Raw genomic sequence first — 14,608 nt, forward strand, 5'->3', positions numbered from 1 at the left:
GAAGTTTCCAAGTTTAATAGCTAAACCTTTTCTTATTTTCAAACTGATATGGTTTCTTTCATTGTCATGCCCAGGTTCCTCTCTAGCATTAGGCAAGAGCGGACCCTGGATACGAGCTTCGTTAATTCAGGAGCTCTTACCGAGCTGTAACAGTAGAACTCTATTTACAGACCGCGGTAAATGCGTATCTTAAGATATCGATTTGTAGAATATAACAACAATATGATAAATGCGTAGTAAAAATACTTAAAACTATTTACAGTAACAAGAGGTTGTTGTCTTTTCTGTACAACTTTGATTAGTATTGAGTACGTATCTCTGAAATAGGAAAGACCATATTCTTTCCCATTTAAATTTAAATTTTTTCAGCCTTGGTGTAACAAATAACTCGAGAATGTTACCATGATGTAGATACAGTCACAATTTTTTTCTTCGACAATGGACAATAAATTAGAAATTGAGAAATGTGAACCACTTTATTCATGGAGGGGTAAATGTTTAAGTAAATGTTCCTGTTTTGGGCAGTTTTGTGAGAAAATTTTTTCTTTGTTTTTCTCTCCCATGAAAACAATATTTTTGATGATAATTCCACCCCCTACCCCACTCCCTTCAAAAATAAAATGTTCAATGCTCTAGTGAAGGAATTCATCATTATGTAAGCACAGTTGGTTTTGAATACAGACAGTGGTGGATCAAGGGGGGAGACTTGGGGAGCCAGCCCCCCCCACCCCCCACTGGGTCAAGGTCTAGCTCAGCCTCTGAGAGATATAATGTAAAAAGCCTTTTTTAAGAATTGGAGATACACTGATTGACATGTGGATTATTTTAGGCAAGATGAATGCTTGGTTAATAATCAATAATTCAGTAATAATTTATCATTGCTTTTAAGTGTCTAAGAAACTGTCAAAGTGACTAAAAGAATCAGAATAACAGAATTTTAAAATTGTCCAATTATATCTTTGTCTGAGTTATTAGGATCATTTATCAATGTACTTTTCTCTGTAGAATACTGAAAGCAAGAAAAAATGGTTTTACATGGATCTCAAGAAATGAAATGGTATTGATCCCTTTCTCAATCTGCTTAAAGACAATAAAATTATGCAGATTAATACTTAACCACATGTTAACTTTCACTTAATTGGTCACACACTACAGATGGATCACAAATAGTCAATGATGGCCATTAGCCAATTCTCTGCCCCAGGAGAGACGAATAATCCCTCAGACAAGACCACAGAGGCTTCTCGACAACAATAGCCAAGCCTGAGGAGAATAACTGTTTTAATATAAGTACTTGGGGGATTATCAAAACAACCGAGTTTCCTTTTATTCTTTATAGCTTCCTCTTCAACAACATCAAAAAATTTCTCTGCATCAATTTTGAAAATTATTACTTCAAAATCATAAGCAATGCTTTTAGCGATTTTGGAAAAATGGGAAATGATCCGAGACTGTACAGAGAGGTGCATCTGTATAATCCCCCAGCAACTTATACACACCTGTAAACAGGGTTGTCAAAAAAATTGAGTAACCAGTTTGTGATACAAAGAAGGCAGCACAAAGTCACACTTCCATGCTAAAAATTCAGCCAAGAGCATTTGTAATAGTTGGCATATTTTTCAGAGAAGAATGTGAAATGTGCCGGTTGCTGGCATATTTTGACAACCCTGTCTAAATAGTACAGTCAAAAAACTTGAACATACCAGTATACAATCCTGATAGCAAAATGACAAATTTAAGTTTTCCCTTCCCTAAATATTGATATTATAGCAAATTCACATCACTAGGATAAAGATCAGTGAGATCGTCACAATCAATGATGGATAAATATAACACCTTTGGTAAATAAAATAAATGTATCTACATATGGCTTGTAAATAACAGCTGAACAGTATGGTACACCAGTGTTTAAAATAGGAACCTGTCTTCATGGAGAAGATGAATAAAAAAGAAATTCCATTAACCTTGTTCACCTTTTAAAATTGCCAAAAGTTTCTAGTTAAAGATAGTTTTAGTGTTAATGCTGTGTTTCTTGTTTGAATTAAACAGTAACAGTACCACCAAAATGTTTACTTAAAAGATCAATAAGCGTGTATACCTCAGATTACTAAAATGTCTTAATAGTTACAACATATGCTTTCTATGAGACATTGCTCAAACAGTGGACAGCACTCAGTACCTATCTGCTGGCTGAATGGCGCAGATCTTTTGCTGGATACTTGTCTTTTTACTGTATTGCATCAATTTGCTGCCCTGTAGTCAAACTCTGATCCACAGTGTTTAAAACTCCGAGTTTCCTGACTCGTCTGCAAGTGTAAGTATTCCTGATACTCACCTAGCAGACTCACTGCTTCCTGCAGATGCTTCATATTGAAATAATTTGCTCTTGTTTATATTGATGACTCCTTTGATGACGCAGTAATGTTGGTGTTATTTACTACTGTTGTTACTATAGGGGAATGCGCCAAATCAAGGCTTGAATTTGGGTTGAATTGAGATAATCTTTCTGCGACACACTGAGCTGTTAACCTGGCTTCCGCATCTTGATCCCAACATTCTTCAATTGTTTGAAGAAGGCTAGCCATGCTCTACATACAAATGATATATAAGCATTATTTTAAGTTTTTAAGATTATCGGAGCTCTCTTTATCCTTTTGACCCCTGAATATGACAAGCATCTAATTTCTTCTCACAATCACAATAAAGAAACTCTTGATTGATAAACAAAATTCTCCTTGTCAGCACTTTAGGAAGGTATGGAAACAATATGGAGAATATGCATACTGACTATTGCAGGGTTGGGGGAATTATGCACTATTTTACGAGAAATTATGCACCATTTTTTGTGATTATATGCCAAATTTAGCAAATTATGCACAAATTATGCAAGTTGTGCTATATTAATTAAAAGTATTGAATTTTACATATATTTTAAATTTATATGTAAGTCCATATTAAGAAAACCTAATTATTAATAATTATTTACCAGGATATTGCTTAACTCTCTCTTTGGCCATTATGTTGTAATTTTTTTTCTTTGGTTTGAAAAAACTTTCCATTTTAAACACGAAAAGAACAGAAAAGAAATTTTCTGGAATAAATTTACCAAAATGGCACCATTTTTCTTTCGGAAGCGTTGATTGGTTCTTTTTCCTCCAATCATATTGCTTGTAAGCCAACAATTAGAGCCCAGGTCTCCAGCAGCAAAAGACAAGAGGCCTGTTCAATTTTACTTGTTTCCCTGCGAGTTTGACATGATTTTTCGATAAAAAATACTGTTTTTGCCATCAAAATTCACTACAATTTGAAAAAACTATTTTAAAAAGTTTTGAAGGTAGGAAAATTTATCTTTTAGGACATGGTTTTTTTGAAATATTGAGAATTACGCGGAAATTATGCACTTTTTACAGGATTATGCAAATTATGCATTTGAGCTAAAATTATGCGCTTTTGCAGCAGCGCATAATTCCCCCAGCCCAGTAATAGGATGTAAAAGGCAAACATTCTTACCGAGTGAACAAACCAGTCTGGTCGGAATTTAGGTCTGATTTTTTGCTGCACTACAACTTGCTGCATGTCTTCGAGGGAAGGATGTGACCCTATTTCCTCTTCAAATGGTAACTTGTATTCATCGACAGGACCTGACAAAAACACATTCTTCACCTTAGAATCAAAGCAAATGATTTTTTGTGGCATGTGAAACTAAACTATTTCTATCACAATAAATTGAAATGAGTCATGTTTAGAACTGCACCTAGTGTTCAAGTAAAAAAAAAATATAAAAGATCTTCACCAGTAGGCTATAGCTTAAGAAATTACAGAAAAAAAAGGTACAAAAATTCCAGCTTCAACAGGATTGGAACTCAAGCCTTCCAGATACTAGCTGAAAGCTACTAACAACTGAGCTGTGGAGCTACATGTTGGTAGTGAGGCAGATTTTAGCAGGTTTGTTGCTCCCACAGAGAAATCTGATCACAATCAAATGAAATAAATGATTTTTTGATCTGCAGATAATAACTAAGTAGAGAAGTGATCTTTACAGGCGAGCTGCAAATTTACTGGTACAGTATTCAAAGATTTTCTCACCATCAGCAGCAGTACATCTGGACACCAATTCCCAAAGAACAAGAGCAAATGCATACATATCAATGTACAAAAATGACTCCATTGTGAAGCTGATTGCTCCTTCTAGCACTTCAGGTGCCATGTAACGCCTTGTTCCAACCTGTAAAAATTGAATTATGAGAAATTAATACTTACAAATCTAAGCCATATTTTGGGTGGGCTTCATTAATTATGAACTATCAGTAAAAGTGCCAGAAGTCTTGCAAGACTACCATGATAGCATATCCTGATTTCAGAATAGAAAATGCCTAGCCTTTGGTAGCTTATCCAAGAGCATAGTATATGCAGCTCAGTCTACTGAGTGGTCAGTAGATGTTCATATGCAATACTGCACTAAGTGTCTTTTTCTCACTACAACTTTGATTTGTAGAGACCATTTCATGATTTCAGGCTGCCAAATGATGACTAAGAGACATGCATAGGATCTTGTTTTTTGGAACAGCATACAAATATTATATTGTTACCTCACATGCAAGGTTAAATGTGCAGTTCAGTTTAAATGTCCTAAAAATTCCATAAATTTTGCACTAACCATTACAAAAATTCTGATTGTGGAACCATCAGTAGTTATGGTAAAATGTTAGCAGACTAGCCAGCAGTTTTGGCCAGCTAGTGGCTCTTGATGATGACGACTTTATTTAGACTCAGATAAAAATGAGGCTTGTTAGGCCTCTAGCAATAGAGATGCTAATATACCAGGGAAATGGAGATGCTAATATACCGATGACTGCATTGTTATTAATATAATAGTATACTGTGCAGAAGTGAGAAGGGACGGGAGGGGGGGTAGGGTTTATAACATACAGTAAGCCAAATGTCTCTCCTTACACAAATTTACCAAAACATTTGTACATCAGCTTCTTAAACACACAGGCCAGAGCTGTTCAAATGATAAATGTTCTTACATATGATGCACGATCCTTCGCAGTAGATAGCGCTATTTAAGCAATAGCGAAAATCAGACCTGAAAAAAATCAGGCCTGTACGGGATTCGAACCACTGACCTCTGCGATACTAGTGCAACGCTCTACCAATTGAGCTAACAAGCCAACTGGGAGCAGGCCATTAAGTTGATTCGTAATAAACCCGTGATGATGAATCAGATACAATGAATATATGAAGTTCATATATTTTGAACTGCGGTATTAAATATGTATGACGCATGATCCTTCGCAGTAGATAGCGCTCTTTATGCAATAGCGAAAATCAGACCTGAAAAAAATCAGGCCTGTATGGGATTCGAACCACTGACCTCTGCGATACTAGTGCAACGCTCTACCAATTGAGATAACAAGCCAACTGAGAGCAGGCTGTTAAGTTGATTCGTGATAAACCCGTGATGATAAATCAGATTAAATACCGCAGTTCAAAATATATGAACTTCATATATTCATTGTATCTGATTTATCATCACAGGTTTATTACGAATCAACTTAACGGCCTGCTCCCAGTTGGCTTGTTAGCCCAATTGGTAGAGCGCTGCATTAGTATCGCAGAGGTCAGTGGTTCGAATCCCGTACAGGCCTGATTTTTTTTCAGGTCTGATTTTCGCTATTGCATAAATAGCGCTATCTACTGCGAAGGATCGTGCATCATACGTATTTAATACCGCAGTTCAAAATATATGAACTTCATATATTCGTTGTATCTGATAAATGTTCTATAGCATAGAATTTTGCCTTAGCACAATACTGATGAAAAGACTTGAAAAGAATGTGAGACTAAATGTTTTGCCAAACTTATTGTATGCTGCCATAGCAATATCCTTGGCATTGAAAGGTGGCAGGGAGGACTGAGTCTCCCCAGGTTTAGCTCACCATACCCTCTTTGCACTGCTGTCTATACTGCAACCAGTACCCTTAGCTAATCAGAGCTTGACTCACCTGGCCATGTGTCTCCCCAGGGTCCCCACCTGAGTCAAACTTCATTGCCAGTCCAAAATCAGACAAACAGCAGGTTAGCTCCTTTGTGACCAGCACATTTTTACTTTTGAAATCTCTGTGCGCTATGCAGGGTTTGAAATAATTTTCTAGTACTTCTGTATGCAGATATGCAAGGCCATTAGCCATACTGCCTGCCATAGAGCACAGCTCTGTCCAGGTTATTACATGGCTTTTAAGATAGTCGCCAAGTGATCCATGCTCATGATACTCTGTTATCAACCACAGCTCAGCACTAGGGCCATTGTTGTGCTTCTCTACCCCAACAAATTTAAGAATATTTTCATGTTTCATGTTGCAAGTTGTGTAAATATCCTTTTCACAGACCCAAGCAGTCTTGTGAGCCATTGGGAAAACTTTTACAGCAACTACATCTTCTAGATAATCTGCTTTCCATACTGTGCCAAACTGTCCCTGGGAAATGACTTCCACACGCTGGATGGGTCTGAAGCCCAGCTCTGGGGACGGTGGAGGGGTTGGGTTGAGTGGTTCTTCATCCAGGATACGGGTCGGAAATGTTGTTTTATGGCGGCGATACATAAAAAACCCAATTACCAGAATAACTACTATTACAAAAAATGGAACCACTAAATAGTACATTGTGCCACCTCTGTTAGGTTGAGAAGGATTGCTTGTATTTCGAATGCTGCTTTCACTAGTTACTGTTGAGAACAAAGAGCAAAAGTTTTAATACCATGAAACACTTAAGGGCTAAAAAAAGTGTCCCATGAAAATCAATTACAACAGATTTTGCTGGTAAAACATGTACAAAAAGTTTGCCCTGCCAGCAAGAATTAACATGCTACAGATACCACTTAACTGGGAGGTTATATTATCTTTGCTCCACATAAAAATAGGTACTACTTACAGACAGTAAACTAGATATAATTTTGTGTATGTAACTTGTGTCTCATTTCGTTTCCTGAAGTGCAACCATTACTTTCCGACAAATTCTGCTTCATACCCAGTATTTGATGTACCAGGTTTTTGGGACAAGTTAGCTTGTAACCTGGACACTGCACTTGTCCAAAGGGATAGGTGAGTTGTGTTGCAAATTTTTTGCTGTGCTATCATCATCAAATTTGCCACATTATTCTCATTCTCATGCTTCTCATATCTATCGGTAAAGGTGTGATAGCTGGTACAAAGCAAAGGAGCCTGGTAAGGAGCAAGGTGCTCCATACCAGGATCCTTTTGGTCGCCGGGGTTGTTGATAAGTACTGGCTGCCAGCAAAATTCACAATGAAAAAGTGACGATCACTGGCTGGAGTTTTGGCTGGCGATTGCTTGATAAAGCTTAAGAGGCACTTATAAGGTCACACACTCACAATAGTCCATTTTATAGTTGTGTGCTTGGTTGCCAAGCCTTTGATCAGGAGTGAGGCTAGGGGTGACCTTGTTATGATACAAACCTTGCAGCCTTTCACATGTAAATCACTTTGTTATCATACTAAGTAGATACAGGTCTCTATCACAACAAGGTCACCTTCGGCCTCACTCTGAATCAAAGACTTGGCAACTAAGTACACAACTGTAAAATGGCCTGTTGTTCTCCTACTCTGAACCACCTCACTTGAAATTTCAGCCAGCAGTGTGATTTCTTAGCTAAAACCCTGGGTCACTATGGCCAGAAATCTGTATTTCAGGAACTAAAAAGTGCAACAGAGGTCACCAATTTGAACTAAATTCCACTCTCAATTGCCAAGCCATAATGGGAAGCAATTTTGCTTAATATATGAACAAGCAACAGATGTGTTCACTTTTATTTCATCTTGAACAACATTGCACACAGATACAATGAATATATATTCATTGTATCTGATTTATCATCACAGGTTTGTTACGAATCAACTTAACGGCCCGCTCCCAGTTGGCTTGTTAGCTCAATTGGTAGAACACTGCACTAGTATCGCAGAGGTCAGTGGTTCGAATCCCATACAGGCCTGATTTTCTTCAGGTCTGATTTTTGCTATTGCATAAATAGCGCTATCTACTGCGAAGGATCGTGCACCATACGTATTGCACACAGAATCTTTTGAGTCCTCCAGGGAAAATGATAGTTTTTCATTTAAGTTTTACCTAGTTTATGATGAGATAGACCTTCCGCAGTGATTTTTGTGACATGCCATTTTAAGCGTAACCACAAAAAAAATCTCAGACATGGCAAGGTTGTGACATGTGCTATTTTGGCAAAAAATGTTTTGTTTTAGCTTGATCTAAATATAAATCCACAAACTCACAACAATCATAGTATAACAATGCCTCTTTGAATGGACAAATGTGGTTTCACATCAGATCACACTGATATTGTAAACCAAGAATGTATGCCGATGACACGCACCTCACATATGCGGGAAGCAATCTTGAGAACGTTCAGTTTTGTCTAAATGAAGACCTAGAAAACGTCTTCAACTGGCCACAAGCAAACAAACTCAGGCTGAACATGACTAAAACCGAATTCATGCTAATAGGGTTGAGGCAGAGACTGAATACTCTCACAGCTTCACCAACAATTAGAATGAACAATACTCAAGTGAGCCAGGTTACAGCTACAAAATCGCTTGGTGTAATAATAGACGATAAACTTGATTGGCATAGTCACATCAAAAAACTAACGAAAAAGATCGCCTCTAGTATTGGGGCCCTAAAGCGAATTAGGCACCTGATCCCAGCATCAACCTTACATCTCATCTACCAAGCTTTCGTAAAACCTCACTTTGATTACTGTGACATTGTTTGGGGTAGCTGTGGGAAAACGCTATGAGACAAACTGCAGAAGTTGCAGAATAGAGCAGCCTGTGTGTTGACATTCTCTAACTATGATGCTGAAGGCAACTGAGCTACTCGAGTTTTTTGGGTGGAAAAATCTTGCACGCCAGCAGGAAATCCATAAAGCCACCCTGATGTTTAGATGTCTGCACGGGCTAGCTCCAAGGTATCTATATTCAAAGTTTATGTGGCGTGACTCTGCTTATGACCTCAGGGACTCTGAAAATAAGCTCAATGTTCAACTACCGCGCACTAATTATTACAGAAAAAGCTTTAGCTACAACGGCACCACATTATGGAACAGTCTACCACGCGATATAAGGAACACAGACTCTCTGGGGTTATTTAAACGTAAGATCAATGACATTCTTAAGTCTAACGCATGGCATTCACAGAAAACAGCTTTAGTGTTATAGTATGTACTTTTAATTTTAAATATCTTAGCGTATGTGATAGGTATTTTTATAGGCTGATGAATTGATTGCGTTTAAATAAAGATTAAATAAATAAATAAAATAAATAAAATATTAATAGGGCCTTTGCATACTCATAAAGGTTAATCTTGCCATTCAAATTTTCTGCCCAGATACATGTTGTGGACTCACCTGGCTTTGCAACAAATTTTGTCCATTGTGATGATGAATACTTTTGTTAATAAGAATACTAAACCATTTTCAATTTGATTTTTTTACCACAATATCAATGTCAAATAAAACAATTCTTTTGGTGTGCGATGATTGCATTGACAAGAGCAGCATTTTCTGTACTCTTATGGACAATAGCAAGTTGGCCCATCAGATTGCAAAATTTGGATATATCAACAAAGTTGAAATGGTAAATTTGCCACTGTAATGATTACAAAAGCTGACGTTTTGAGCATTAGCCCTTCGTCGGAGTGAAAGTTAGCCCATTCGCTCCGACGAAGGGCTAATGCTCAAAACGTCAGCTTTTGTAATCATTACAGTGGCCAGTTTACCATTTCAACTTTGATATATCCAAATTATTTCCTTACCCCCACCGACACAGTCCCAAACAGTTTCTTTAGAAACTATCAGCCTTTATTCAGATTGCAAAATTACTGCCTAGTGTGGTAAAATACCTTTAACATGTTGCCTCTTACATGTTTTAAGATTAACTTTTGGAAGAAGTAAGTTAAATTACTTCATGTAAATATGGTGAATAAAAGATTTCTCAGTTAAACCTTAAATATCTGGATAGAAAAATCTTCAACTCTCAACTTACTTGGTTCAGATGTCACTGTTGACGTCGTTGTCACAGGGGTTGGGCGCATACTGAAATTCCCATTACAGAGATTTTTATTACAACAGCAAAAGAAAAGATTTTTCCCATGGGCAGTTTTTTGTCCCAAACAAAATGGCTCTTCACATCTGATATTTTGTTGCCAGCAGCCTGCCTTCTGTGTCCATCCTCTCCTTGAAGAGTTATTTTTCCACATTGTGTAACAGTATTTACTTGTTTTGTCACAAGTTTTATTTCTCCATGTACATTCACTATGGCTGCTATTAGCATTGTCACAGGACTGACACACCAGTCGAGGACTTTTTCCATCACTGTTGGAATCCCCTGTAAAGAAATGTCAGTCTGGGTTGAGGAATTCCCTTTTGAAACAAGATAAAACTGGGGCCATAATAGACCTCAATGTCTTTATTTAAATTATTTAGACTTGATCAGTATGTTGGGTAACCAAGGTTACTACAAATTTTGAAGACATACTAATCAAAATGACTGTATCAAGACATTTTGACAGAATTTCAAGAAAAAAACTATTATAATTGTAAAGTGAACCGTGTTAATTTATGTCATTAAGTGACACTGCTTCATGTTAGATATAGAAGGGCTATGGTGTATAGGCTATGAACAGAATTTTTGAAAAATTGAAGCTGCAGGCAAAAAAAAAAAAAAAACCAAACACCTCCTTGACAACTTTAAGTCTTGAATTCAACACTTTGTATACCCCTACCCCCCCCCCCAAAAAAAAAAAGAAAAAAGGATAGATGACCAATGAAAACATTATAATAGTTTTTCAAAAACATTTATTGCTTTAAAACACTTGTAAATCGTTTTGGTCTGGTTTAAAAACAGACAGGCTGATATGGAATGGCCTGCCAAGGACTGGAAAAAGCTTTTGGGCCCTTTGAGAAGAAAGAGAAAAGAAAGAGATAAAAAAAAGAGAAAGAAGAGGGCAGCAATATTGTAGTAAAATGCTTGTAGTGAGACTTGGATTGAACCAGATGGAAAAATATTTACCACAGCCTTTGCTCGTGCAGCACAGACCTTGAAAGGACTCAGTCTGAGTGTCATGACCTCGAGCCAAATATTTTGCTGTAGGGGCTAACCATACTTAGTTAGTGCAGCTCAAAGATAAGGGGACCAAAGTGTGTGCATCAAACATGTATAGTGCACATTTAAGCACATACATGTATTGGTTCTGACAGATGAGCATACCCCTCTATTCTTGGATGTGTTTGAGAAATTAGTATGAATGAGCTAGCCAAATGCTTTCTCTGTTATGAACTGGCCATTGTTCATTTGAATGGGCATTGTATTTACAGTAAAAATGGGCGGTTTAGCTGGACCACGTGTCCCTTAGTCTTCTTGAGTTTCTTACAGCTGTGTTTGTTTGTTCACTGCTGTGGTCCTGTTAACTCGTTATTTTTCAGACAGTTTTTGCCTGCCAGCAAATTTTCATTAAAATTCCTTTGCATAGAAATGATGCAATACTGCTGCTGGGCCCATCATGCTTTGAATCAAAGAGAGAATGATGTCTTTTAAAATAGCTTATTTTGTGCCTCACAATGCCCAAGATGACATTTTCTCAGAGTTTGCAGTGAATCTCCATTCAAACTCGTTTCACCATGGCTTCTTGCCTGTGCCCAGCTTTGTAAAAGAAGTCAATTTGATCAGTGCATTAGAGAAACTTTGAATTAATGAGCTGTTTTCTACAGAGCCGAAGACATGATTTTTTTTAATGCTTTCTGTCATGCTATGAAGAAAATGAACCACTCAAACACTGCACAATGGTCTCTGCAATAATTATATGATACATTTGCTATGCTGTAAAACCACATGTGAGGAGCAAGATAACTGTTTACAAATGCTGGGTTCCCTGTAAAGGATTCTGATAACAAATAATTTACTCAAGATATAACTCATACTTGATATGTAAATAAGACAACAAGTCCGAGTATACTATTTGTGACTATACGCGAATTTGCTAATGCAGTAATAACTGGCCTAAGTTAGCTAGACCACACCCAAGGAACAAGCTACTTTCCCTCTATATTCAAATATTTCATTCTGCTACAAGTTAAACTGACACAACTATCACTAGATTCTCTCTTCAACTTCACAAAGAAATGTAGCTTGTAAGAATGGAGAACTATGTCATAGATAACTGGGGTGTTTCAGAATTGCAGAGCTAACCTGTTTTACGGAACATGAAGTTTACCTTTCAAACCAGCACACAGCTGTCTGATGTGCATGTAACAAAATGAACAAAAGCCACATGCTGCTGAGAACATTTTGAAAAGATTGCACAAGATCTTGAAATTGTTCATTCAATGATTTATGAGTCCTCGTGGACTTCTCAAACACTAATTAAGTAAACAACACTGCTAAATAAATGATGCTTATACTGATTCATTTCGTGGCATTGGGTCACTCTCCTCTCAAATAATGATAATTGCAAAACAAAACATTATTCAAAACAATTATTTCAAACTAATTTAATAAAAAAGATACTGACCTACTGCGACTGTTTCTGGGTGACATTTCTTATGCAAAAACATCCAGGCATGCAATTTTAAGATGTTGCACAATATCCTGTTTAGTACCATTATATTATCCAACGTGATGCACCTGGCCTTGTTTTTTTTAATTATGTCCACCTTGGGACACTTCTCATAAAAAATTTTAAATTTCATTGAAAGATCTGGGACTTTTTATAAACACCAGTTAGAAACCTGTGCGCTATTTACCTAAGGGTGTAATGCCTACAAAAGAACACTGACCCATGAAACAAAAATGCAGCATAACAATGCAACAAAGCAGCTTAAACCATACTCCACTTTTCACAGAAGAAAATATGCATATGGGAGATAAAATTACAAATGGTCCATTCTGAATTTTAGACGTCTTAATCACTGATCATCAAGAAAAGAATGCTACTTATATTGAGGGTTAAAAAAAAAGAAAAGCAACAAAAAAGGGGAAGATTATTCATAAAAAAAAGAAAAACTTTGTAACTGGTTTCACCCGTTCCTCTTTTACTTTCAGCTGTATATTGCAACATGTTTTACAGATTCACACAGTGTAAAATCAAAGCTTTATACACAGATCACTAAAGAGAGGTCAACGAAGCTGCCCTTTTCAATCTTGTAGGATATCTTTTTAAAACATCATCACATGTTTGGCGTAAACTGCAATAATACTTCAGCTGGAAGCAGGGATTATAGAAGTTGTAGACAGTAAAGACAAGCGAAAAATGTACTCGGAAACTATTAAATCCAAGCAGAAAAGCCCTGAGATATTTCTCAATATCAAAACAGTAGAAATCGATATTAAAGACTTAGGATAGAAGTCGGCTGCGCGTTGTACAACATCGTTTCTTTAACATACCGGACCACCGGTTCGAGCTAAATTTGACACGAGGGCACGTCGGTTAGGATTTTCCGGATTCAGGATATTATAACAAATTCACAAGGGCTTAAAAGCGACATCCACCTTGTTAAACCATGTACAATTGATAGGCAAGCCTCACTTTGTTGTCCTTAAGTCAATATTATCGATTAGGGCTTTGGCAGCCAACTATTACGGGAGTCACGTTTTCTGGCAAGCGATCATTGTAGAAGGAACTAGTATCACAAAAGCATATTTTTAAAGAAAAATCTAGATTTATATATTGGATAAATTGTAGTTTAATGAATGGCAGCTAGATAAGCGCGCCCAAAATCATGCGAGCGTTTGTTTATGAAAGTACGCGAATCGAAGGAAAACAAACAAATCTCAAAAAGGGTCTTCGGGGACAAACGCATGTAAGCAAAGTAGAGGAAGCATGGCTATGCTGTTATTGGGTCTCCGGGAAAAAAAAAGAAAAAAAAAGAAAAAAAAGGTATATATATAAAAAGCCGAAGGCAACGTAAAAGCAACGCAACGGAATACCTTTGTTTTGTGAATTCATTAACAATGACCTTCGATTCAAATACGAAGCAGTTACTCTGTCACTAGGTAGAATATTGCATCTTAAATAAAAAGATACAAATTTTTTTACAATGGCCAGGGGTAGAGAAAGAATTTCAAGGAAAATTACACGTCATCGACTACGATTGCAAGCCATTAAAATCTTCTCTTGAAAGCGATTTTCTACTAATTGAAGTTCCCGTGTACATTGATGTCAAACAGCTCGTCACAACATTTAACCTTTAGTAAGCCTGTACTTTACGGCGACAATGTTTCTAAACAGTGGAAAGTGTTCAAAACTCTTTCAAATTATTCCTTAATTTCAAAGAAAAATTAGTGAGCTTGAGAGAGGAACAGAAGTATTGAACAAGAAGATCCCATCAATAGTGAAACATGTAAACAACAAGGCATCCGTAATTTCCAATGCATGTCACGATTTCTACATTTCTCGCCGTACACACCAAAACAAGGTTGGTACGAGACAAAATTCCCCGACCATACCATCCAAAACAGCAAACAAAACCACCGGGATGCTCCGATTCCCTTTAAATCGACGAATAACGAGATTGCGTGCT

General features: G+C 37.0%; 1 protein-coding gene across 2 annotated transcripts in view; it reads right to left on the reverse strand.

Moving 5' to 3' along the window:
* The window catches only part of LOC111320874 (activin receptor type-2A), a 27,825-nt gene continuing 13,217 nt past the window's right edge, over positions 1-14,608 (reverse strand). For both annotated transcript variants that reach the window (XM_022923603.2, XM_022923602.2), the window contains exons 2-6: positions 10,077-10,418; positions 6,009-6,727; positions 4,087-4,225; positions 3,511-3,641; positions 1-2,588 (exon numbers count right to left, since the gene is read on the reverse strand). In XM_022923603.2, the coding sequence (XP_022779338.2) occupies positions 2,391-2,588; positions 3,511-3,641; positions 4,087-4,225; positions 6,009-6,727; positions 10,077-10,290 (1,401 nt within the window). In that variant the 5' untranslated portion in view covers positions 10,291-10,418 and the 3' untranslated portion in view covers positions 1-2,390. The remainder of the gene's footprint in view (positions 2,589-3,510; positions 3,642-4,086; positions 4,226-6,008; positions 6,728-10,076; positions 10,419-14,608) is intronic.

The sequence above is a fragment of the Stylophora pistillata genome, chromosome 12 (genome assembly GCF_964205215.1).
Source record: "Stylophora pistillata chromosome 12, jaStyPist1.2, whole genome shotgun sequence".
In the NCBI taxonomy this organism is placed as follows: Eukaryota; Metazoa; Cnidaria; class Anthozoa; order Scleractinia; family Pocilloporidae; genus Stylophora; species Stylophora pistillata.